Below are 27,146 nucleotides of genomic sequence, written 5' to 3'. Positions count from 1 at the left end.
GCCCCCCCCTTCTCGGAGACCTGAACAGATATGCTGTTGGTGTAAAAATCAACAGGGAAGGGAGTTGGGTGTGGTGTGGTAGGGGAAGTCCGGCCTGTCTTCTCAGCTCCTGCCCTTCTTTAGGGCCTACAGGAGGCGGAGCCACTGGAGTACTAGTAAAGGCAGTGGAAGGGAGCAAAAGGCGAGCAAAGATTGCAGGTGGTGATGTCACTTCCAGGGGGTGTGCCAGGAAGGTGTGGCCAGCTGGCATCACTTCTGGGGCTCCTCGACGACTGAAAAATTATTTCACGAATTCCCACACAGTCAAAAGGATGAAAAGGGCTGGGTCAGAGTGTTAGATGGGTCCAAATTCCTTTATGGTCATGAAGCTCCCCGGGTAATCTGAGGCTAGTCTCTCAGCTAACCCGGGCTGTTGGGGGGCTAAAATGGACATCCTGTTACCCTGAGCTTCCTGGAAGACGGGCCGATTAAAAACTGAATAGGTAAACTGCAAACACTGGAGCAAGTGACACCCAGTACATGGGGATGGCCTCGGACAAGAGGACCGTCCTACCCCACCCTCGTTCCTCCAGGTCATCCTCAAATTATTAGCACCAAATCAAGTCCTCCAAAGTTACCAGATCAGCAGCAACTCTACTTGCTCACTTGCCCATGCAGATCCTTTCCTTTATGATTAAGCTCATGGGACCAACTATAAACCCTGTAAATCCAAACAGGATAAAACAAGCATTGCAGAACACAACAAAACTGACAAGAGGAAAAAACAGAACAATAAAAGTACATGTCTCCCATAAAAGCCTAAAAACACATCAGATAAAATAGATGAGCAGACATTTACAGTTCTCATATGGTCAGCAGGATGAAACTCATCTTAGCAGCATTTTAAACAGCCACAATAGATTACAACTGGATAAAACCAGCGTTACAGAACATGACAAAATAGGCAAGAGGAAAACACAGAACAATAAAAGTACATATCTCTCATAAAAGTCTACAACACATTGGATAAAAGGAATGAGTGAGCATATATAGTTCTCGTGGTCAGCAGGATACGGCTCATTTTAGCAGCATTTTGAAGAGACCACTATTGTTGTGTATTTTGCAGCAGATCGAGTTAGTTCTGGATCAAAATCTGCTAACAATAAAGTTACCACCCAGGATTCAGCAGGAAGCTGGTGTCTGGACAGAGCAGGGGTAATTCACAGACTATCCATTGATCACAGAATAACACAAGGTGGGTCTAGAGAAGGGATAGTCAAACTGCGGCCCTCCAGATGTCCATGGACTACAATTCCCATGAACCCCTGCAAAGCAGACAGAAGGGGAGGGCAAAAGCAGATACTCTGGGATCTAGATACTGGACTGGCTTTCTTTCATGGAAAATGCTCTGAGCAGATATACTGGGGGAAGCGACCCTGGAAAATTACCACTAAGGGAGAAAAATGTTTTGTTTAAGAATACACCATGGGGTTTTCTTGTGAGCGATTGCGACTGACGAAACAGGTTTAGTAGAATTAAATTATTCTGTACTTTGAGAGAGAAATAGTGTTCTCTAAGAGCTTTACCTATGAAGTCCACAGATTTGTCCAGCCAGGGAAAAATCTTCTCACAGAAGCTGTCGTTCACGGGGACTCGTAGGAAGTGAGAGTCTGGGATGCAGTCCGGCTTGGGGCAGGTGTTGCTGGCATTCAGCACGTAACCGATGTCGTTTTGCTTCATCAGCTCCTGCAAGAGGCCACCGTCAGAACCGCGGTCAGCACGTGCCACTTATTGTCCAAAAGAGATGGTTACGACATGCTGGTTATTAGGGAGAAGCCAGAACTATTCCCTGGTTCGACATTGCCAAAAATACTGGTGACAAAAGACTATGCAATTTCTCTAGCACATTCATCACATTGACCATTTTGCTCTCAATCCAAATCATGGCAACTTTTCCTTTTTTAGTATCTGCATGATGCTGTCCCCTGAGAATCCACTTCCAGCTTTACTGCAACCTTTTCCATGCCAGGTCTGGCATCATCTTTTAGTCAAAAACAGCCAGCTTAGTATAGTGTCATCCGCATACTGGTGACAGCCCAGCCCATAACTCCAAACCAGTTGGGCCAGAGGACACATAAAGATGTTAAATAATGTGGGGGAGAGTACTGCCCCCTTAGGGACCCCACAGGGGAGTCGATAGGGGTGCGATAACTCCTCCCCAACTGCTACCCTCTGTATTTGGTTCTGGAGAAAGGAGTACAGCCATTGAAGGTCTGCCCTCCGAATCCCGGCAAGGCGGTGAGCCAACAACTCATGGTCTACTACATTGAAAGCAGCTGACAGATTGAGTAGCGAGTATGACCGACCTGCCTCGATCCAGCTGGTGCTGGAGATCACCCATCAAGGTGACCAATGCCGTCTCCATCCCGTGGCCAGGACAAAAGCCAGACTGGTATGGATCCAGCCCCAAAGTTTCAACCAAGTACGCCAGAAGCTGGTCTACCACAGCCTTCTCAACCACCTTGCCCATGAACATCAAATGCGACACTGGGCAATAGCTGGCCAGTTCCCGTGGGTTCAGCAGTGGTTTTTTCAGTAAGGGATAGACCACAGTCTTCTTTAGCCCCTCTGGGAACTCCTCGGTAGACAGGGAGAGATGGATGATATCTCCCAGAGGGCCTCCTATCCGCTGGTCCCTTGTTTTGAACAACCAGGATGGCCAGGGATCAAGGGGGTAGGTGGTTGCCCTCCCTAATCCCAGGAACTTGTCACTTCGGGTTCCAAAAGCTGGCTGAAGCCATCAACTGTGTCCCGCCCCCCAAAGCGACCAAGGGACTTCCAGTTCTCTTACTGCATCAAGAGTGGCAGGAAGATCCCGGCAGAGTGACAAGACTTTATCCGCAAAGAAGCTCACAAATGCCTCTCAGTAAAGTGTCAATTGATTAACATTTTGACACCCCTCTTTAAGGATGGTCAAGGATCGACCTACCCTAAATAATTGGGCTGGGCGAGAATGGATGCGGTAGAGGCATCGTAAAACTCTCGTCTAGCCGCCCTAACCACCATCTCATACGCCTCCTATAATTTGTGTTCTTGATTTGTGGACTCTGTTATGGATTTTGGACTCTTTTTTTTGGACTATTTTGCCCTGATCTGCAGGCTAGCCTGATCTCGTCAGATCTCAGAAGGGAAGCAGGGACAGCCTTGGCTAGTATTTGGATGGGAGACCGCCAAGGAAGACCAGGGTCATGCTGTGGAGGCAGGCAAGGGCAACCCCCCCTGAACATCTCTTGCCTTGGGGACCACCAGGGGCCACCATCAATCAGCAGTGACTTGACCGCACTTTCTGCCACCACCATTATGACACATTCCCCAACCCACATTTCAAACTTCACCGCTCTTCAATGTCACCTTGTTGAGGACGTCCCTCTGACACCCAAGGTACAGATGAGGCAGGATCCTGGTTGGGCCCGTGGTGGAGACCGGCAAGCAGGGCTGAGAAATGCAGGAAGGCACCAGAATAGACTTCTCTTCACAGAGGCCAGGGAAACGACTGGAGAAGTCAGCAAATCCACCTGAAGGAAAGAACAAGTGAAGGCCCAGTTTTATCCTTGGGAGAAATGGCAGTGGGGCATTATGAAACAACCTTCCGGGGGGACATGTACCAATGCCCATGAGAAGACGTAGAGCTTTCCCACTTACATCACTGAAGGATTATTATATTGAGTAACAGCACCAATGCTCAGTTGGCCCATCAGAACTTCCATGCAACCTGCAAACAATGTTTTTCAGCCATTCCACTGCTAGACAGGAAATCAGCTGCAAGGGTCAAGTGGTATACATATGTTTTCCAACAACCACCTTATCATCCAGAATTAATTTTTCATGTCAGGGAAATCCTTAAAGATTAAAGGTAAAGGTATCCCCTGTGCACGCATTGAGTCATGTCTGACCCTTGGGGTGATGCCCTCTAGCGTTTTCATGGCAGACTCAATACGGGGTGGTTTGCCAGTGCCTTCCCCAGTCATTACCGTTTACCCCCCAGCAAGCTGGGTACTTATTTTACTGACCTCGGAAGGATGGAAGGCTGAGTCAACCTTGAGCCGGCTGCTGGGATCAAACTCCCAGCCTCATGGTCAGAGCTTCAGACAGCATGTCAGCTGCCTTACCACCCTGCACCACAAGAGGCTCTCCTTAAAGATTAGTCATCAATTAATCCTTGGGGAGAAGGCTATAAGCCTTCTGGGTCCCCACTGTGCAGAAGAAGGGGGTATTAATTAAGTCACTAAGCAACCATTTTACGTGCTTCAGTTCCCCCGGCCGTCTCCCCATCCCACAGAAAAGCTTTTCTGCAGCCCAACCTTGTTTGAGGACAATTAACTTAGCCCACAGAGTCTCTTCCATGTGAAGAAGTGGTTCCCTAGGACTAGCTGTGGACAGAATTCAGATGTGGTTTCTGCATCCACAGCTGGAAACGTTTGCAGAAATCGTCACAGCCCGCACAAGACCCTGGCACAGAAAAAGCTGGAAAGTTGTAAGGTCCTTGTGCTACAACACCTTTTCTGTGCTCTCAGGCAGCTCAGTTTATTTATTAACATTTTAAGATACTATAAATATTTGCCAAGATTTACCATAAAAACTTTATTAGAAATGAAATTAGCATGTGATCAGTACCAAGTTGTGCTTTAATTTGTCATGAATTCCACCGTTTATCAATTTAATGCATCTGAATTTGTGCAGTCCAAGTGGCTCAGAGTAACACTGCTATGGTGCTATGGTGTAGCAGTGACTTAAAAAATCAAGACGTCCTGGATTCAGATCACGCTTGCTCTCAGCTTTCATCCGCATTATAGTACTGGTAATATTTCCCTACCTTATAGGATTTGTTGTAAGTATGGAAATACAATGTTTGAAAAATACTTTGAGCCATCAAAATTGCTTTATTAATACTATAATCATTGCTTTATTAAACAGAAAAACAGTTGGAAGGGGCCATACAGTCCATCTTGTCCAACCCCCCCTCAATGAAGGATCATCCTAAAGCATCCAGGATAAGTATATGCATTACAAATGCTTTTCCTTTCTCTGCTGTGTTAGTGCTCCAAACCTGAATATTACCGAATATCAATCAAGTTTCAGATACTAAAGTATAAGAAACCTTTCAAGTGGAAAACAACAAAATTACCAAACTTAGAAAGTTAAGCCATCTTAAACAGTTCTTCGTATTTCTTGTGATAGTAGCACACCACAAGCAAACACAACTCAAGGATAATCTTAGTTTTCCACCCCAGAGATTAATGTCTTCCCACACTGCTTAAATTTAGCCACCAAATGAAATTCATTTGGCTAAGCTAGTTGCTCTGCCCTGAACGTAAGGGTGGCCCAGGCTAGCCTGGTTTTGTCAGATCTTGCAAGCTAAGCAGGGTGGGTATTTAGACGGGAGGCCTCCTAAGAACACCACCAGCTCTGAATGTCTCCACAAGTTAGCTGTGACGACAGCACTTTCTACCACGAAGCTGTTTTTTGAACCAATTAAACCTGCAATGGTAATTTCCATTTTATTTTAACCCCCCATCACAACTATTCCAACTCAAGGCAGTACTAAAACACTGTTCATTTAACTAATTTGATTTTGATTTTACTAGCTTGTTTTATTGCCATTGGGACTAAGCGACAGCTTTTACATAGGTGTCTCCAGCTGCCAAAAAGCATTGCCAGCCTCCAGGTGTGGGCTGGAGATCTCCTGAAGAAGAGTTGGTTCTTATATGCTGCTTTTCTCTACCCGCAGGAGGCTCAAATTGGCTTACAGTTGCCTTTCCTTTCCTCTCCCCACAACAGACATCCTGTGAGGTAGACAGAGCTGAGATAGCCCTGATATCACTACTTAGTCAGAATAGCTTTATCAGTACCATGGTGAGCCCAAGGTCACCCAGCTGGCTGCATGTGGGGAGCGCAGAATCGAACCCGGCGTGCCAGATTAGAAGTCCGCACTCCTAACCACTACACCAAACTGGCTCTTCTGGAATTACAGCTGATCCCCAGACTGCATAGTGGACTTATTTAAATGTTTATTCCCTTCTGGAGAAAATTATTGCTTTGGAAAGGGGACTGTAGGGCATTATACCCTACTGGCCCTTTCCCTCCCGAAAGGCCACCCTCAAATCCCCTACTACCGAACCATGTTATGAACAAACAGAAACGCAGCAACCGAACTCCAGTTTGCACAAACATTTGGAGTGAGCAGGATGGAAAGCCTCATCTGATGCAGGGGTGCTATTTTCCGCCCTGGATACACCCCCCCCCCAAATATTCCTCCTAGAGTTGCATATTTAAAAGTTGCATATTTAAAATGTCCATAACCCTGAGCCACCCATTTTTTGAAACAAGGCCCTTCTACATGCTAGCCAGGGGTAGTCAAAACTGCAGCCCTCCAGATGTCCATGGACTACAATTCCCATGAGCCCCTGCCAGCATTCGCTGGCAGGGGCTCATGGGAATTGTAGTCCATGGACATCTGGAGGGCCGTAGTCTGACTACCCCTGTGCTAGCCAATGTGATGAGGTGGTACGGCTGAAGTCCTGATCATTTGGAGGAGTGAAAACCCATCTCTGTTGCATTGGCTAGCGTGTAGAACAGAGAGTTTTCATGAATGGGAGTTCAGAGTGTCAGTTAACAGAACCGGCTGTTTTATTTAGTCTGTGGTTTGTGGATATTTCCCCCGGTTAATGCGCTGTGCGGCTTTTCCAGTGCTGGCTTGTTCAGTTTATTACTTGTGGCTACGGCTTTCAGAGGAGAGTTTCTATGAAACCCACTTAAGGCGCCAAAAGCCGTTTGTGGTCGAGAGAGCCCAAATTGTCTTTGTTGTGCAGAAACCAAATACCTCCCAGATCTTTGCTTGCAAAACCCAGACTCTCTCCCCACTTCCAGCCGCAAAAAAGCATGCCAAGATTCAATATCATATTTAATTACCCAGCTGGTAGGAGGGGTGTAAAAATGTGGCTTCAAAGCTCCTCTTTGATCAAAGCACAGCAGAGCTTCCTCCGACCGTGTAGAGGTGTTATTATAAAGGTATGAAGGAGGGAAGGTGGTTCGGTATAGCCCAACCTCAGCAGGACTTGGAAGGGAGACCCTCCACGGAGGACTCTGCAGGGAAAGGCAATTGGCCATCCACTTCTGCTTCTCACTGGCCTTGACAGTAGAACTGCCAGCTAGAAGTTGGGAAATCCCAGGAGATTTTGGGAGTGGACCCTGAGGAGGACAGGGTTTAGGGAAGAGAAGAACTTATCGTGGGGGTATAATGCCACAGAGTTCCCCTTCCAAAGTGGACATTTTCTCCAGATGAACTGATCTCCGTCACCAGAAGGTAATTTGCAATAGCAGATCTCCAGCCACCACCTGGAGTCTGGCAACCCTACTTGAATGCTCCTTGCTGGAGTTGCCATAAGGTCCCTGTGACTTGACAACATGTAAAGCCAAGCATATTTTCCCTGTGGAACTCTCCTTTCCCCTTACTCATCTCTTCTAGCTATTCATCAGTAAGAGGGAGGAGGAAGATGGCAGCACGAATAAAAGTAGTTGATTTGCAGCTAACTCACATTTCCCTGCTTCAATTACTTTCGAGAGCACCGATTTCAGGTAAGAGCTTCTGAAAGACAGATGTTTGCTGGGCATCAGTAGAAGCGCACCTAGAATACCCCCCCCCCCCAGTCAATGGTGTCCCGCTTTACCAATGTTAAAATCTGGTCATCTTAACCTAGAATCTCAATTGTTTCATGCCCATCTCTTCTACATGCAGCCAGCTAGGTGATCTGGGGCCTGTCACCGTTCTCTCAGAGTTCTCTCAGCCCCACCTACCTCACAGGGTGTCGTCTATTGTGGGGAGAGGAAGGGAAGGAGATTATAAGCTGCTTTGAGACCCCTTCGGACAGTGAAAAGCAGGGTATAAAAACCTACTCTTCTTCTACCTGTCCAATGCTTGTCTCTTTTCTCGGATAAGGAATCTGAGCTCCAAGTTAACCTTTTTTGACTGAGATAAAGAGATGGAACAAAGGAGGTTTAGAAAACAGCAGTCGAGGAGATGGATTTTAAAATCACAAGGCGCTTACATGGTGATCGGTGCAACTTCTCTTGAGCATTTACACACACACATGTGCTGCATCTCAGAGTGAATGCAGCAAGAACGATCACTAAAGGAATGGTAGAAGAGAACCAAGCCCACAGTATGGCAGTGACTACAGGAAAGATGCAATGTGTCTCCAGTGCCGTTCTGCTGGCACAGCGCCATCTGGCGGCGCATGGATTCCTTTTGCTTTTTTTTGCAGCTTAGCCTCAGGGGGGAAACAGCTGGCCCCTAAACAGCTCACTAAAAGGAGTTTGCTTAGCTCTTTGCAGGTAAAACGGTTCACATGCAGCCTTACAGCACCAGCCTAAACAGAGTGACACTCTCAGGGAAGGCTCGTGGGCAATAATTTTTTGACCTTTCCTCAAAGGTGCTCCCATAAAACCAGCCAATGGTCACTACCGGCAGTGTGATCTCCAGTGTTAACAAATTAAAATTCTGTGTCAAGGAACAAACTCCCCGGACCTGGATAGCCCAGAGGCTAGCCTGATTTCATCAGATCTTGGTTGTTAAAGCAGGGTTGGGCCTGGTAAGTATTTGGAAGAGAGACTATCAAGGACGTCCAGGTTTGTGAGCACTGAATGTCTCTTCCTTAAAAACCCTATAGCAAGCTTTCTCAACCAGGGTTTTGTGAAACCCTGGAGTTTCCTGACAGCCCTTGTAGGGTTTATTTAAGTTTTTATATATATATTTAAACATTTATCAGGTGATAAAACCATATATGGTCATGTTGACCTGCCCCCCCTCCCAAAATGGCCAATGATGGGCCTGGAGGAGGAGGGGCCCTGGGTGGGCGTGTCCACAGCTCTGCTTCCCAACCGTATTCTGCACGATCGCAGCTCTTCTGGGGGTTTTTGAAGCCTGAAGAATGTTCTCAATGTTCTCTAGTAAAATAGTTGATAAAATCTGAGATTGAATGGATGGATGATAGACAGGTAGAAATAAATCTGCGTTCTGCACCCAATATCACGTGTATAGTTTATCTAGCAAAGATTTGTTACTTACATTTTAGAGCAGTGGTCCCCAACCTTTTTATCACCGGGGACCAGTCAACGCTTGACAATTTTACTCAGGTGTGGGGGGGGGTAGACTTTTGCCGAGGGATGTCGCCACTGCCTGAGCCCCTGCTCTGCTTGCTTTCCTGCCACCCACTGGGGAGCACTGCCAGCAGCAGATGTGCAGTGCCACGCCGAGGGGGAGCCCCAACCAAGGTGGCCGATGGAGAGCACCAAAGGAGAGCCGGCAGCAGAGTGGCAGGGCAGCCCCCGAGGCAGCAGCCGGGGAGGAGGATGAGGAGGAGTCGCGGCCCGGTACCGACTGAGCTACGGGCCGGTACCGGTCTCCGAACCAGGGGTTGGAGACCACTGTTTTAGAGATCTAAAACATTTTAGGAATAAATACGGCCACCTTCCTCTCCAGCCTCAACAAGTAAACCCCAGAGGGCTAAAAAGACAGTGTGCACTTCCTGACTCAAGGGCTCTTCTCAATTCGTAATGTTTCCACCTTGTTTAAATGAACGGCTGATTCCATGCCTATCCTTACGAGGAAGGCATTCCTGCTCCCCTCCGTAGCAAAGCATGCCATTTTTCCATTACATAAGCTGCTCCTACAACAGAGCCTTACTAAAAACAACACTCCTCATTTCTGCAGACAGCGCTGTGCTCCAAACTTTTTCTGAGCCAGCTTTTCAATATCAACAGTAAAGACAGTTTTCCCCGAGTTCTTCCGGAAAGGTGATATCCTCCAGGGAAAGGACTGAATGCAAGAGGTTTCTCTCCCTGGACAAACGAGTGCTGGCCAGAGATTTCTCCAGGGAGCCTTCCTTGATCACAAGAGGAACTTGTTTCACTTATTAAAAAGTTATCATTTCACATCCCATCCCAAGAGCACTTCACAATGGATTAAAGTAATCTAGAGCCATACATAAACTGGGGTATTATGGCACCCCAGAGCCTAGAATACGTTTTCATGGCCTAGAGCAGGGATAGTCAAACTGCGGCCCTCCAGATGTCCATGGACTACAATTCCCAGGAGCCCCTGCCAGCATTTGCTGGCAGGGGCTCCTGGGAATTGTAGTCCATGGACATCTGGAGGGCCACAGTTTGACTACCCCTGGCCTAGAGCCTGCTTTATAAGATGAAGTAGGCTGGAGCTCATAAAAACCTGGGCTAGAATTTAAAAATGTGTTTTTATGGTGCCACAAGACTGATTTTTTTTTCTTTTGCTGCAAAGCATAAACAGGGTTGCTGCTCTGGAATCATTAAGGAAGAGGGTTATTTTCCCCCTTTTTTGCTGAAGCTGATTCATCACTACAAAAATCTGACCTTTCCTGGACTCCAGTCATGCAATAATCTATAAAAAATTAGAGAGCCCACAAAAGTTTGTAGACGATTAGTATCTTTTGCAAGCTTAACTCTTCCCGCTGGACTTATGCACATGAAGGCAATCAATGCTAACTTCAAATATATACCAATGGGGTCTTGGCAGAGACACAGAGGGAAAGAGATCTTGGGGTTGAACTGGGCAATGCAATGGATATATCCTCTCCAGGCCAAATGCAGATTACGTTTAACGAGTTGAGTTTGGGTCCACTGGCCCCAGCTCATTCCTCTTGCAGCTGCTTTTTGAAGCATCACAGGGGACTGACTGGGCTCAGGAAATCATGGCAGAGGACGTTCTCCAAACTGGCTTAGGTCTGTGTTGTATTCCAAGCAGAAAGGGCCCTATTTTGGAACTTCCCACGTATGAAACCGACTCATCGAAAAAAATGTCACACGTATTTTGGCCTTCGGTGTATGGCAGTAATGAAAAAGGAGACTCCTAGGCATGGGAATATTAGGGATTGGAAATGCATGCTCACTTTCAGGGATGCCAACCTCCAGGTGACAACTCATCTCCAAGTGGCAGAGATCAGTTCACCTGGAGAACATGGCTGTTTGGGAAGTTGAATGTTATGGCATTCTGCCCCCCCCCCCCCACTATAATTCCAGGGGAATATCATGTCCAGCGGGAGACTGGCTTCCCAGTTGCCAACTGACAGAAGAAATGCTTCATCATACAAGTGATTGGATATCCAAACTACTTCCTGCAAGCCTACAAACAAAGCCAGACCTCTAACACAACAATCTAATTTGATTCAGCCTTGGCACAACAGCTATTGCACCCCAAAGTCCAGTTTCCTTAAAGCCATGGAATCAAAAATGAGTCTGGCCAGGCAGCAGAATGAAAGGGTGGCTCTACTGTAGAGCATCAAGTTGCAGATAGCGTAGGGCAATTTTTAACACTCCTGTGTGTGAAAGCACACACACACACAGAGCTCCTTGCAAGTAAAGAAGCAGCACATCAGGCAGAACAATGTTTTTCACACTGGGAAATACTGAAAAGTAGTATCCCGTGTCAAGAAACTGGCCTTGTCTGGCAGTTTATTGGTTGTTCATAAACTCCAGTTCAGGCTTTTGGCCTAGTGAAGTCCTAGAAGACGTCCCTCTGGGAACGTAGTGATTCTGCAGATTCAGAAAGGAAGAGAGATAAGACGTAGGAGTTCAGCACAGGTGCAAGTGGGTTCACTGGAGCTATGAGCTTCAGGGTCAGAGGATCTGGAGGGAGTTTCGTTTCCACATCCCACCCATCCCCTCAAGGAACCCTGGATGGGGAAACAAATCTCCAGGAGTTTCCCAACTGAAACCTGACAACCCTACCCCTCCACACACATACACACACACATACACACACACACACACACACCAGTGATGGGTGGAACCTGCCAACAATACGCCCAAGCGAGATCACAAGTGTGGCATGGCTGGAGAAGGTGCTTGTCTCTCCCTGTGCTGTTTCCTGACCAGCAGTGTTCCCAGGAATATACCATTTGGCCTGCTTGGGAATCTTGTGGGTTTCATATCAGGAAACTCAGGTGGGGTGAAGGGGTTGTAAGACAGAGCTGTTCCACAAGGCCTATAGATGAGGCCAAGAAATAGCATCAAAATTCTGGCCTCCCTACTTAAAACGCCCAACCTTTGTTACCATCTACCACCAATGACACAGGTGTACCCTGGGGGAGTCTCAAAATGGCTTACAATCGCTTTCCCTTTCCACAAGATACCCTTGAGATAGATGGGGCTGAGAAGACTCACAGAGACTGCTCTATGAGAACAGTTCTAACAGGACTGTGACCCAGCTGGCTGCATATGGTGGAGCAGGGAATCAAAACCTGCTCTCCAGGGCCCATTCTGCACATGTTGCATAATGCACTTTCAGTGTGCTTTTGCAGCTGGATTTTCCTGTACGGAACCGGATAATCTGCTTCCGAAATGCATTGAAAGTGCATTATCCAATGTGTGCAGAATGGGTCCAGGTTAGAGGCTGCCTCTTTTAACTACTATACCAAACTGGCTCCCTCTACACTAAGAGAAAGAGGTGGCCTCTCTGAAACCTTGAAACTTGCTTTTAATGTTAATAATTTTTTTATCTGATGATTTTATGTAAATTATAGCTGCTGTGAGCATCCCTGAGCACTGTGGGGAAGGACGGCATACAAGTGGAATAATACAATTAAGGATGAATCCAAGAACAGGCTTCGCTTCTCCTTGCATTAAAAAGTCAACTTCCAAGCCCTGTGGGACTACAATGGAGAAAATAGACTGCAACCTGGCCAACTTCCAGAAACCTGTGCAAGAGGCAAAGGAAATAATGAATGAATGTTCAGAAACAATTATATGCCAAAAGACACTCCTCGCACTTCTTTGTTCTGTCAATATTGTGTTCTGCGGCTGGAAACGAATCAAAGGCTGGTTACCTTTGTGTGCCCACCCCATCTCCACCGCCCCAAAAGCCTTTTGCACTCTACACTGACCAATGGACTCAAACATTTTACCAGACTTTGTAATCCACTCACTGAGATAACTGTATTCACTCTTCTGAAGCTAAGAGGACAAACAAGACTACACAAAAAGCCATTTGTGTGCTTCAGTTAAGCTGCACCTTAATAAAAATGTTTTTTTTTTGGGGGGGGGAGAAAACACCGACAACAGAATCATCTCAGAATTTTGGAGTGTTCCTGGAGGAAACGGAATGCTACCAGTATTTCGTTTCTTACTGCAGTTCAGTATATCCGCCACCGTCTCACTTGCGTCTGAGCTGTTCTTTTCTACTTGCTAATCTTAAACTAAAAAGATAACACAGAACTGTTGACTCTGCAAGTTATTCCTTTATGTAAGAAAGAAATCCAGAGGCAGCTGGAACGGAAGATAAGGAAACTCACCAGATTGTGGCTTGAATTATACAACGTGTTCTGTAGAAGCTCTCCTTAAAAATTCACCCAGCATTTCAAAGAGGTGTACAAATGCTAATCCGGCAGGGAGGTAAATGAGCTGCTATTGTTTTGGGTGATCTTTACAACTTTCTGTTTCTACAGCCAGGAAATACAGATTATATTATCCGGCTACCAAAGCTGGGAGAGATGGTGCACCCCAAGTTTATGAAGCCAAGACACCGCCAGTCACAAGGACACACCAGTGATCCAGTAGCACTGCCCAACAGTATACAAAATGCCAATTAATCTGGAATAGCCAACTGTAAACTGTGCAAATGACATGATCACGGAGGAGTGGCTACCGTGCCCAGCTATGATCTCAAAGATCTCAAATCCCCTTCTGCTGGGAAAGATGGCTTGCCTACCTCGCGGGGTTAGGGTTAGAATAAAATGGAAAAGAGGAAAATGCTGTAAGCCATTTGGGGTCCACACTGTAAAGAAAAGACGGGTATCAATGACCAAAGTTTTCATTCATACCGGGCTTTTCTCTAAAGGGGATCCCAGAGCAGCTTATATTGTTCACCCATACAGTCACATATAGAGCCTCTTGTGGCGCAGAGTGGTAAGCGGCAGAAATGCTGTCAGAAGCTGTCCCAACCATGAGGTTGGGAGTTCGATCCCAGCAGCCGGCTCAAGGTTGACTCAGCCTTCCATCCTTCCGAGGTCGGTAAAATGAGTACCCAGCTTGCTGGGGGGTAAACGGTGATGACTGGGGAAGGCACTGGCAAACCACCCCGTATTGAGTCTGCCATGAAAACACTAGAAGGTGTTACCCCAAGGGTCAGACATGACTCAGTGCTTGCACAGGGGATACCTTTACCTTTACAGTCACATATATGTATGTGTGCATACATGCACAAACCTGCACACTCACAATGAAAACTGACTTTGTCATAAACAAAACAAAAAGCAGCCATGCGTCCATTACGGCTGTGCAGACATGTTGTCTGGGCATGCAACTGGATGAATACAATTTCCAGTTGCATGCCCTGCAGACGGAGGAGGAGGAGAAGGAGAGCTGGTTTTCTGTACCCTGCTTTTTACTACCCCAAGGAGTCTCAAAGAGGCTTACAATGACCTTCCCTTCCTTTCCCTACAACAGACATTGTGTCAGAATAAAGCACGTCTCATAAAACAGAGCAGAGAGACCATGGGCTTTAGCAGTGGGTCCATCTCCAAGTATGAACACATTATTCATATCAGCACCCCCCCCCCAGGCCTCCCAAGGAAAAGGGCCTCGTGCTTGGTAGGTTATGCACGGTCCTTGACTTTCAAGGCTAACTTATCTTGCCAGGCACTGAGGTAAAGAAACATTTTGATAATAATGTTCAATAGTAATAATACCAATTCTTAGTTTGGTTATTCTATCCAGAGCTGAAGTCTTTTGGGTATAAAAAAGCAATTTTGACATAATAATCTGTGATTATTATAGAGAATAATTAGTTCATGATACTGATTTACCAAAGTTCAGAGTCAGAAGTCAGCAGTTCATGCTGGCCATGGTCTCAAGGAGTCACTCCAGATGGAATAAATTATTACACTAAATGTCTTATTTTTCTTTACTGTCTCCCTAGACATCAACAGGTTTTTCCTCTAGCAAGATGCCAAGTCTTACCAACAGTTTTGTTGGAAGGTAGATCTGAGGAGATTTCTCAGTCTGAAAGTATATGTCTTTATGGGAATAATTCTGTAGAATCTGTTTTTTCCTGCAGTCTTTACCCTGGACCATAATTTCATTGGCTGGTGCCTTGGTTTTCTAGAGTTTTTAGTAGCTCCACTGAATTTGCAAATTCATATTTTTGGGGACAGAGTTACAAGTAGGGATGAGCAATTCAGCTCAGATTAGCCCGAAATACTAGAATCAATATTGATTTAAAAAATTTTTGAGTTTATCCGAGCCGAATCACACACCCCATCCATTTTAAACAGCTGAATCAGTTTCAGCTGATTGATGAGTTGGCTAATGGAGAAAGGCTCCACCAAACAGCTGATCCTGTCTGCTGCCCTCCCTGCACAAGCCTGGTCTGTCCAGGAAAGGGTGGCTGGATGCATTCAAAGGGACCTGGGGCACTTTAAATGCCTCCCAAACCGCCAAACAGCTGATCTTCAGAGAGACTTCTTCCGGAGCAGGATCCGTTGTCTCAAATCGATATGCCGGATTAATGATTCAGTTGATTCGAGTTGTACCGAATCAGGTAAACTGGAATCCAAAAAGTACCAAATTTTTCCCAGCACGCCTCCCAAGTTTCAAGAATATATTAGCAGGGGCAAAATTCGTATCCATTGCAGACAGAATGCAATTGAAAAGCTATTTTGCTTACGTCCTACAGTCATTAGACTGGAACTGGAATGAACTGATCTGAACTTTAGCAGCACATGGAAGCCCCAAAACTCCACCCCAATGACGGTTCTATTTCCTGCATTCTTTGATGGTGAAAGAGGAAGTGGGAGACATCATCACAGAATATCTTGGCCTCAGCTACGTCAGCATCACAGCCGCACTTGTGTGTTGGCGCATCACGCTGCTTCTCTTGGTGTCGTTCCCACAAGACTTCCTACCTATAAGCAGACGAACGGAGCAGAAGTTCTTCTCCAGCTTTCCCAGCAGTACAGTCAGAAAAGAGTCACCGGAAAGGGAAGCCACATCTATGGAGCTCTGGTCGTACACCACCACTTCTTGCTTGCTGTCGATTTCAACCTGGGATGAATTAATCAGGAAGGAAACCATCAGTGTGAATCAAAGGGGGAAACCCCTGACATATTTCCCAAGACACAATGCCCCAAGTCCCCTCAAGAACAGGAGTCATCTTCCTTTTGACTCTGACATGTTTCTTCCTTTATCATTTTAGTGTCACATACGTGCACAAGGCCGAGCATCAAAGAATTGAGGCTTTTGAACTCTGGTGCTGGAGAAGACTCTTGCGAGTCCCTTGGACTGCAAGGCGAACAAACCGGTCAGTCCTAGAGGAGATCAACCCTGACTGCTCTTTAGAAGGCCAGATCCTGAAGATGAAATTCAAATACTTTGGCCACCTCATGAGAAGGAAGGACTCTCTGGAGAAGAGCCTAATGCTGGGAGCGATCGAGGGCAAAAGAAGAAGGGGACAACAGAGAATGAGGTGGCTGGATGGAGTCACTGAAGCAGTAGGTGTAAATTTAAATGGGCTCCGGGGAATGGTAGAGGACAGGAAGGCCTGGAGGATCATTGTCCATGGGGTCGCGATGGGTCGGACACGACTTCGCAACTAACAACAACAACATGCACATACGCAGACACACAGACTCCTTTATATGGGATATATTTTTCGTCATCTTCTTTTGCCTTGGGTGTTAGACTGGATTAAAAAGGTATAAGAAGCAGCCTAAAAGAACCGGGAAGTAATCGTTACTATTTCTCTCCAGTTCGCCAGTCCAGTGGCACCATGAGTTTAGGTGATACCTCCTGAAATAGCAAAACCTAGCGGTTCTACGCTCTGGCAACTTACTAAAATCCATTACGAACGTTTTAAGCCATTCAACACGCAGCCTACAGCCTTAACCGCTACCCTTTCACATTGTTATGCAATGCACATTTCTTCCACAGCAGACCCACAACAAAACCTATAGAAGAGATGAACTTTTCCAGGACGGCAATTCTGTGGTGCTCTGAAGAACATGTCCACCTGTACCTGGTCTCTGGGTGTGTACAGGCACACAACGTCTGTACATCACACTCTGACAGTGCAGCATCATTCCAAACCTGACATTTGCAGGCATTTTTAAAATGAGATTTATCAACCTAACAATGTGCAGAGTCAGAAACTTTCACAATGTAGAAGAGCTGGATTTTTTATATCCTGCTTTTTTCACCACCCAAAGAAGTCTCAAAGTGGCTTATAATCACCTTCCTCTCCCCACCACAGACATCCTGTGAGGTAGTGAGGCTGAGAGAGCTCTGAGAGAACCGTTACTTGCCATCCCTGAGATTTCCCCCCTTCCTAGTAAGACACTAACCAATGCACCACACTGCTTCTCGATATACAATGTCACAATACTATACCTGTTCATCGATGATGCACTTGGCCCCTGAGCCATGATTCAAGAATAGGCAGGGGGGCTGCAGGAATACCACCCCCTCTTTCCCCCCCCCCCACCTCAAATTTACTCCATTGGCCTTAGCCATGGTGGTTAAGGTTTACGTCAACCCTGACCTTCGCTATAAGTAGCGATAACCAGGGTGTGCAGTTAACCCACTTCCAGGCCTCTGGTTCCCCTCCTGTCACTTCACTCTGACTAGTAGGAAGCCCCCTTCCAGCCCAGGGAGACTTCCCTTAGCAGAAGGTTCCTTCTGCCAGAGGAAAAATTTAAACTCAGCTGAGTGAAGTGAAAGCCAGCTTGGTGGCCTTGGGCTCGCCATGGCGTTGATAAAACTGTTCTGACCGGGCAGTGATATCAGGGCTCTCTCAGCCTCACCCACCTCACAGGGTGTCTGCTGTGGGGAGAGGAAAGGGAAGGCCACTAAGCTGCTTTGAGCCTCCTTCGGGTAGAGAAAAGCGGCATATAAGAACCAACTCCTCCTCCTCTTCTTCTTCTTCTTCTAATATAGCTGTTCTGACTGGGCAGTGATATCAGGGCTCTCCCAGCCTCACCTCCCTTACAGGGTGTCTGTTGTGGGGAGAGGAAAGGGAAGGCGACTGTAAGCCGCTTTGAGACTCCTTCGGGTAGAGAAAAGCGGCATATAAGAATCAACTTTTCTTCTTCTTCTGATATAGCTGCTTTGACTGGGCAGTAATATCAGGGCTCTCTCAGCCTCACCTCCCTCACAGGGTGTCTGTTGCGGGGAGAGGAAAGGGAAGGCGAATGCAAGCACAGCTACCAGTGTAGCACATTAGCAATATAATCATTTGTTTGTTTGTTTTTTCAACATTAACGCTCCTCACTTGAATGGATGACATATCGGTGTTGAGGTAACCCACCTGAAGGCTGACATCCCTAACTGGGCAGCGGTGGGAAGCAGGTCCTGAACCCAGAGCACTGGCCCATTTGGGGGATTTCGATCCCACCTTTACAGCTCCCAAACAGCTAGAGATTCCACCATCATTTCCAATCCGGGGCGATTAAAAGAGAGAGTCCCGCCCCGTCCGCCTCCTACCTTGTGCTTGGCCGAGTGCTGGATGAGCTCCGTGATCAGGACCTTGTCCTGCTGCAGCCTCCGCTTCATGAGCTTGGAGCAGTTGATGTTGATGGCATACAAGATGTGCGAGGTATTGTACTCCACGAAGGGGCGGCTGTCTATCAGGAGCAGCTTTTCCGTGCCGCTCTCCAGCAGAGCCACGAGCCTCTCCGCGGCGATGACCCGGGCGCCGCTCATCTCCTCGGCCATCCCGGCGGCGGCGATGAGGAGGACGGAGGACCCCGTTCCCGCCCGCCACCGCCTTCCTCTCCAATTTGCAGCGGAGGCAATCCAGGAGGTGATGTAATGGCTCTCCACTCAAAGGCTTAGCCCCTCCATTGTGCTCGGAGGGTATGAGGTCATGCTGGTAGTGACTGGCAGGAGAAAAATTAGGCCCATTTTTTTTGTGTGTGTGGTGGAGGTGGCGGCGGAGAGGGCCCAGCGAAGATGAATGCCTCCTCTGGCTCCCAGTCGAGGCGACGGTCAGACAGGGCTTGTGCTACAAAGAGGCCCCCTCACAGCTGATTCATCTTCCGCTATAGAGGAACCGTTTCACAACTCAAACAAAAGATGCTTTTTCGGCCGGCCTTGCCATTACATCATGCTTCACCTTTGTTCTCTCATCATCGGCCTCCTCGGAGAGGAGGAACTTGGAGCCTACTGGGATGGGGAAAGAGGGGGCAGGAGAGAGACAGACAGACAGACCAAAAGAGAGAGAGAGGGGGATGATGAGAGTCTGCAACCCAGAGTCCCCCTCCCCTTCTTAATTCCCCATTGTCACAATAACACTGTTGTGCGCATTCAACCAACTTTCCTCTTCTCTGAAATGAATGCACATGCGATAAATTCACTCTCTCGGTCGGACTGCTCCTCCGCCCTACGGAGGTGCTTGGAGGGGACCCAAATCCCAGAGCATCTCAAAAACGGCCAACTGGGAAAGGGCACCGTTTGGAAGGGAAGACGTGCTTCATCTTTTGCCTGGCCCACTGCCTACCGCCCCCCCACCCATGCATACACACACACACGCACAAACTTTCCCAAGCAAGTCTTCTTTCAGCTGTGGCAAACTTATTGATAGACATATGGGGCAGAGGCCCTTCAGTGGCTCTTAGCCACAAGGGGTAGATGGAGCACTCTGTCTTGGGCAGCGATGCTCTGTGTTTGTGGTGCTCGGAGGGGGGGACGACAGTGGGAGATCCTCTGGCCCCACTGGTAGATCTCCCGATGGCACCTGGATTTTGGCCATGGTGTGACACAGACTGAATGGGCCACTAGCCTGATCCAGCATGGATCCTCCTTCACTCTTAGACAGGGGTAGTCAAACTGCAGCCCTCCAGATGTCCATGGACTACAACTCCCAGCATTCTCTGGCAGGGGCTCATGGGAATTGTAGTCCATGGACATCTGGAGGGCCGCAATTTGACTACCCCCACTATTAGGAGTTTGGTTTCTCACATGCACATAAAAGCAGAAGACAGAAGGGGAACAGAATACAGGCAGAAAAGAGTTAAGCAGGAACACACAAATACATGCTACAACTTCAGCTTTCCAGCATGCTCTGTCTCTTACACCTTTTTTATAAAATATGTTCCGTGGGAACAGGGGCTCCTGACACCTGAGCCAGCCACCATAGAGTAGCCCTTTCTCCACAATTGTGGGTATTTCCTCATGACTGTTTCGAGGTTCTTTTGGACCAAAGCAGAAATACCGAAATCTGAACCTGAAAACTGAGGCCAGTCGCTAGCATGGCAATCTATTGAAAGGAGGAGTTTGGCTTTTTTTTAAAACAACAAGCAGAAGAGTATTTTTAAAAGTGATTCCCCCCTCCCGATTGCAGTCTGGAGAGGTACAGTAGTCAGTGTTAGTGTCCGAAAGACTCCTTCAGTTACATATGAGGGCAGTATAGTTCAGTGGTTAAGGGAGGAGGCATCTAATCTGGGGAACTGGGCTTGATTCCCCACTCCTGCACATGCAGCCAGTGACCTGCCCCACTTCCAAAATGCCCATGATGGGCCTGGAGGGGGTGAGAAGGGGGGTGGGCATGTCCACAGCGATGCTTCCCAACCGTATTCTGCAGGATCATGCCACTTCTGGGGTTTCTCAAAGCCTGAAGAACGTTTCAAGGGTTTCTCAATGGTAAAAAAAAGTTGAGAAAGGCCACGTTAGTCTCTTGGAAAGCCTCGGAAAGCCCAGGGTCTACCTAAGTCCACTGCAGCTCAACAGCACTTGAGACACCCTCACAAAAGGTGCAGAGATCAGTTGTGTCTATTCAGGTTCCTTGCAATCCCCCACGCCTTCCCTCTCCATGGACACATCATGGGTCGTAATTATGGGCCTCCGGCCCTTGCGGAAGCATCAGGACTGGCTGCAACTGAGTCACATCCGTCTTCTCAATACAGGGCAGCAAATCCTCGCATTTTAACCCCGCAGAAGAGAACGAGCTTCAAAATTCAAAGATTCCTTGAGGTCTAATTATACTCCTTCCCCCCCTCCCCCCCCCCCGCCCTCCCAGGTTGCTTTGTGGCTTCAAAAAAAAAAAAAAAAGGAGAGCAAATCCGGTCCCATTAAGAAGGCAGCCCCACAGTCTGCTTGGGTGCGGATAAAGGACTGCCGTTTATATTCGCCCAGTAAACAACAATAGAATTTGTTAAAATAGATATTTAAAAGTGCTGAGGGCAGCAGATCGTTTTATTTTTCAGTACTTCTCCCTACTCTTGGAATGGGCACCAGGTAGGAGGGACCTGGCAACTTTACAACAGAGTGCTGGGTGCATTCTCAGGCTCTCACCTTCTGCCTTGCATTAATGCCATGGAAGCTCATTGGACGATTTTGGGTCCCACGCTCCCAGCCCAACCGACCTCACAGGGCTGTTGTGTAGTAAAAGGGAGGTGAGGAGAATGATGCAAAGCTGTCATGCGTGGAATAAATACAGTGAATAAATAAGTAATGGAGTGAGCACCCTTGTGCAGGGCTCAGACCTCCCTGGGCTGAGGCACATTCATTCTTTGGCAGCAAAGATGTGGAAAGAATTCCTTCAGAGTAGGACGACTGGGAGGAGGGGGAGACACTGATTGAAACCTAACTTTTACCCCTCCCCACACAACAATCAACAGGCTGGCAGTCCTCAACCTGAAGGAAGTTCACCTGGCCTCGACCAGGGGCAGGGCCTTTTCAGTCCTGGTCCCCACCTGGTGGAATGAGCTCTAAGAAGGGCTGAGGGCCCAGCCGGAGCTGGTCCAGTTCTGCAGGGCCTGCAAGACAGAGCACTTCCACTAGGCCAGGGGTAGTCAAACTGCAGCCCTCCAGATGTCCATGGACTTCAATTCCCATGAGCCCCTGCCAGCGAACGCTGGCAGGGGCTCATGGGAATTGAAGTCCATGGACACCTGGAGGGCCACAGTTTGACAACCCCTGCACTAGGCATTTGGTTGCGGCCAGGCTAAAAACGCTAGCATCATCCGCATCTCTCCTTGAGCGAAGTCGCCCCTCTGCCAGCTGGGCGTCAACATCAATAATAGAGCATGTTTACCACTACCATGATCGCTGTAATGATGCTGCTATCGGGATATATTAGATGGCTAGAATCTTTAGGACGGTTTTCATATATGTATTTGACTGCATCTTGTTTTAAACTCGTAAGTCGCCACGAGCCAGCTGGGTAAAAGTCGAAAAACAAATGAATAATCTCAGCGTTATGAATCTGACCTGTCATGCCGCTCCAGAATTTGTTGAACAGTCCAAGAACACTATGCCCGCCTGACACCTCCGGGCGACTCCATGCAAATTCTGCCCACATGCCATTGCGCAGCTAGCTTGTGCAGGTGAACGGTGGAAAGTCGCATGCGCCGCATTTAAAAGGTAGGAAGGAGAGTGCAGGAAATTGCTCCCTCAGGGGGAACTGGCACCGGGGACACCCCAGTAGACTTCAACATCAATAGGATGGCAGCCCCGTGGTTAGGAAGAATGTTCCTCGTAGCTGGATCGTAGCCGAAGCGTGAGATTGCCTAAAAACCGGGAAAGCTCCTTGCGCTTTCAGCTATGCATCCTGCCTGTGTAATGTCTTTGAGGATGGCCCATTAAAGATTTTGTTCTAATCCACTGCCAAAAGCAAAAGAAAGATTTCAAAGAGAAAGGGAAGTCAGAGAGTAGCCATGAAAAACATAAAAACAGCAAACGGTTTGGTTTCTGTCGCTTGATCATCCAGAACGATGTTAACTGGCACATTATGGGTCTTCAAGCATTAGGGGGTGTCAGCTCTGGGTTGAGAACTGGCTTGCCAACTTCCAGGTGGTGGCTGGAGATCCCCTGCTATTATGGCTGATCTCCAGGCTTGCCAACTTCCAGGTGGTGGCTGGAGATCCCCTGCTATTATGGCTGATCTCCAGGCTTGCCAACTTCCAGGTGGTGGCTGGAGATCCCCTGCTATTACGGCTGATCTCCAGGCGACAAAGATCAGTTCCCCTGGAGAAAAAGGCTGCCTTGGAAGGTGCACTGAAATACCTCCCCTCTTCAAACCTTGCCCTTCTCAGGCTCCATCCCCAAAATCGCTAGGGACTTCCCAACCCGGAGCTGGCAACCATAGTTGAGGAATAGCTGTAGATTTTGTGAGTAGAGCGTGGGCAGGGTCGGATCTGGTGAGCGAAGGGCCCGTGGCGGGGAATAACGCTATCAAGTCCCCCCTTCAAAGCAGCCGTTCTCTCCAGGGGAACTGATCTGGGTCTGAACAGCAGTCCTGGCTGCAACTGCTTCCAACACACACACACACACACACACCTCTCTTTTTAAAACCGCCAATTCAAGTTTTTAAACGAGCAACATTATTTTCCTCCAAAGCAGTTTTATGAGAAGGCCAGGCTGATTGGGCCACGTTCATGGATGGGCAGGGAAGCGCCCTGCCCATTCACAGCATCGCCCCACCCTCGGCAGCCTACAGGCCCCAGAGGTCTTGCCACCCCACCACACGCACCTGGAGAAAGAAACGCTTCCAGGTAAGTCCTTTACCTGTCCAGCTACTGGCAAAGCGAGTAAAGGCAAGCTTGCCCTCACCTATGCCGACACCAAGAGGCAATAAACACTCCTCCTTGTATTCGAAAACAGAGCTCCTATTTTCAGGCGGCAGCAGCAGACAGCATTATTTTTGGGTTTTCCAAGTTCAACAGCTGAATACAGTCTGCACAACAAGGAAATCCAGGCAGCGTTCGCTTTAGGCAAACACACTGTTGCTATATGGGACCCAAATGATATGTGTTCATTTTAAGCAAACTCCTCCATCAACAATCAAGGCTAATGGTCAAGAAATCCAAGCAGTGGGCACGAGAACGTCATTAACAACAGTGAGCAAGAATTTACTCCCATCTCTGCTCACAAGGACTTCCTCAGAGTGAGTCCTTGGAGGAGTGTTTGGGGATACCAGGGTTGTCTAGGACCCCAGCCCTGGCAGCTCTCCTGGAAAAATCACCTTGAAATCCTCAGAGGTAGGGTTTGCCAGCTATAGGTTGAGAAATACCTGGAGATTTTAGGGGTGGAGCCTGAGGAGGGCGGGGTCTGGGGGAGGAAAGACCTTGGTGGGGTACAATGGCATAGAACAGGGGAAGTCAACCTGTGGTCCTCCAGATGTCCATGGACTACAATTCCCATGAGCCCCTGCCAGCAAATGCTGGCAGGGGCTCGTGGGAATTGTAGTCCATGGACATCTGGAGGACCACAGGTTGACTACCCCTGCCATAGAGTTCACCCTCCAGAGCGGTCACTTTCTCCAGGGGAACTGATTGTTGTCACCTGGTGATGAGTTGCAATAGCAGGCAATCTCCAGCCATCGCCTACAGCTTGGTAACGCCATTTAGGGGGGCTCCCCAGACTGGCGGGAAATACCATTCCAAGGCTTAGCAATCAATACAGATCCACAGCTCATAAAAGCATCAATCTCTTGAATGGGTTTTCATCCCATTCTAGACAGGCACGTTTACTCCTCTCCTGTTTTAATTCAATTATGTAGTTTCCCTTTGAAGTTTCAACTTGTTCCAACAGCAGAACACAACCTGTCAACTACTGAAGCAACCACAGACCACCGAAAACAAACTTGGGCCTGCTCAAGATCAACAAGCCTCCCCCTCAGCTGCCATTTTTGAACTGAGTCAAGATAAAATTGAGGAACCCCCTCAAAATAAGTTAAGCTGAGAGCGTTAGAGTGGCCAACGGCTGCCCAGCAATCTTCTATGGCTGACTTGGGATTCTGAGTCAAGATCCACTTGAGGAATAGGTTAGGTTGAGACAAGATCTGTTTGAAGGATCCCCTCAAAATAAACCTCACATAGTTCAAGATAACAGCAACCTGATACATGGCCATCAAACCTCCCAATATGGCTGAAGAAATGCTCAAGCACCAGTCACTTGGAAGGTAGAGCTGAGAACATCTGGAGCTGAGGGGATAACCATACCAGAGGAGGAGACAAGGGAGGGAGGGAGGCTGGGCAGAGCAGTCCCAGACTCAGGGATTCTGATACTAAGGCAGGGCCAAGGGAAAAGACCTTATCCCCACACCATTCAAGGCTTGTGTCCTAATTTTTAATCATCCAAAGGCAAAGCATCTTAATCAAGAAGGTCCTCATGCCCAGATTCATGCTCAACGCCTCTTCTCTTAACATTCTGCCAAATCACAGTGTGATCTAGCCCAGCAGTACTAATTGTCCTCCCAGCACTGAACATGGCTGCATTTATGACCTGCTTCCATAGTACTCATTTGCTATCAGCTGGAGAAACCCAGTCTTCCCAAGACTGGAGTCAGAACCTTATACATTATCATACCCCTGGTGCGTCCCTGCCTGCGTGCATGTAGGTGCTACTAAACGCTGGCTAAGCTCCAGGAGTAATTTGAGGAAGCCACAGTAAGTCCGGTTGAATGGTGAAAAAAGTACACGCCGTACAGAAAGATTACATCAGAGAACAAGAAGGTATAATGAGCCGGCTCAGAAAATCCTCAAGGATCGAGGAACACAGCCGAAGGGAGGTGAGCCTACAGCGGGGAAGAATGAATGATTGGGGGAGGGGGGAGGAGCAGGCAGGTTAAGTACACCCTCGTGCAAAAGCGCACACACACACACATGTGCTGCTGGTTCAGAGTTCTCCCTCCTGACGCTGCTTTCCCCCCTCAGGCTTTTGTTACGTGGTGGTGGAAAGTGCCGTTGAGTCACAGCTGACTTCTGCCAACCCCACACGGCTTTCAAGTCAGGAGATGTTCAATGGTGGTTTGCTATTCCTCCCTCCATGTCATGACCCTGGTGTTCTATCCAAAGACTGGCCAGGACCGACCTGTTTAGCTGCCAGGATCTCACAAAATCAGGCTAGACCAGGCCGCCTTTTGTTATATGCAGGTATATAATTCTGCCATCCAAAAATGTGGCCAGAAAGAACGGGAAAAAACCCAAATGTCATCCCTACAATCAACGCAAAAAATGCAGAGGAAAATAAACGAGCATAACAGATAGCCAGCGTGGTGTGACAGTTAAAAGCAGCAGACTCTAATCTGGAGAACCGGGTTTGATTCCCCGGTCCTACTTCACATGCGGCCTTGGGCTAGATGCAGTTAGAGCTATTTTCACAGAGCAGTTCTTTTAGAGCTCTCTCATCCCCACCTACCTCGCAGGGTGTCAGTTGTGGGGAGAGGAAGGGAAAGGTGCTCGCCAGCCAATTTATTTATTATTATTTATTTATTTGGGATGCCCTAAGGTAACGAAAAGTAGGGGGGTAACAAAACAGCTCTTCTTCTTCAAAGTGGGCATTATATAGCCCACATTCAGCCAAACTGATTTCAGTGAAAGAGTTGAACTTCAATTCCCTCCCCCTGAAATTATTTGTGTTTAAGGCACTTGACATTCAGCCGGGCCGAAACCTGGATTTTTAGAGGCATCATGAAAGGAAAAAAAAAAAAACCACAGCTTGGCTTTCTTGCCAGCTGACGCAACATGGCTTTTTCAATGCTCTGCCGTCAGCCTCATGTTTAAACTTGCCACACTTAACAGCATTCGTCCTTCCTTGAGAAAGAGAGCTTTCTCTCATGGGTCCATATTCCTAGTGCAGCGGACACATGTACCCCACACCAGGCTCAAGGGAGTTACCATTGGCTGCCCGTCAAAAACACAATGAACATGTCTTTGGTCCTGAGCTGCTTTACGGACTCTTAGGGCCTGAGGCTACATTCTGGGGACACGAGACAGAGACAGGCAGACAGCCAGAGAGACAGAGACAGACTGAGAGACAGACACACAGAGAGAGAAATCAAGACTATGAAGGTTATCTGCGGCATGAGGAAAGCGGGTGCTTGGAGTGATGCTCAGGAACCAAGAGGTCCTCACTATTCTGAAGTTTCTTTCTTCAGGCTAGAATCAAACGCCAGCCACCACCTGGAAGTTGACAAGCAGGCTACATAGAGGCAAAGGGAGGACTTACGAGATTCGTAGGCTGTGCCACCATTATATGGTCCTCCATAAGAAGTTGGCTTGACTTTATTGATTCCAAATTTTGTTGGAATTACCTGACAACTTTTCATTGATAATTTAAGAGTGTCAGTCTACGAAGTTTCCTAAGTG

General features: G+C 47.8%; 1 protein-coding gene across 1 annotated transcript in view; it reads right to left on the bottom strand.

The window, feature by feature from the left end:
- DUSP16 (dual specificity phosphatase 16) overlaps nucleotides 1-27,146 on the bottom strand; it is a 47,614-nt gene that overhangs the window by 4,831 nt on the left and 15,637 nt on the right. The window contains exons 2-5 of the mRNA XM_077310779.1: nucleotides 18,541-19,221; nucleotides 15,969-16,107; nucleotides 3,391-3,554; nucleotides 1,566-1,725 (exon numbers count right to left, since the gene is read on the bottom strand). Coding sequence (XP_077166894.1) covers nucleotides 1,566-1,725; nucleotides 3,391-3,554; nucleotides 15,969-16,107; nucleotides 18,541-18,771 — 694 coding nt within the window. The 5' untranslated portion in view covers nucleotides 18,772-19,221. The remainder of the gene's footprint in view (nucleotides 1-1,565; nucleotides 1,726-3,390; nucleotides 3,555-15,968; nucleotides 16,108-18,540; nucleotides 19,222-27,146) is intronic.

This window comes from Paroedura picta, chromosome 14 (assembly GCF_049243985.1).
Source record: "Paroedura picta isolate Pp20150507F chromosome 14, Ppicta_v3.0, whole genome shotgun sequence".
NCBI classification, from domain to species: Eukaryota; Metazoa; Chordata; class Lepidosauria; order Squamata; family Gekkonidae; genus Paroedura; species Paroedura picta.
Note: the sequence above shows the minus strand (reverse complement) of the source record. Positions and strands in the feature narration are given on the sequence as shown.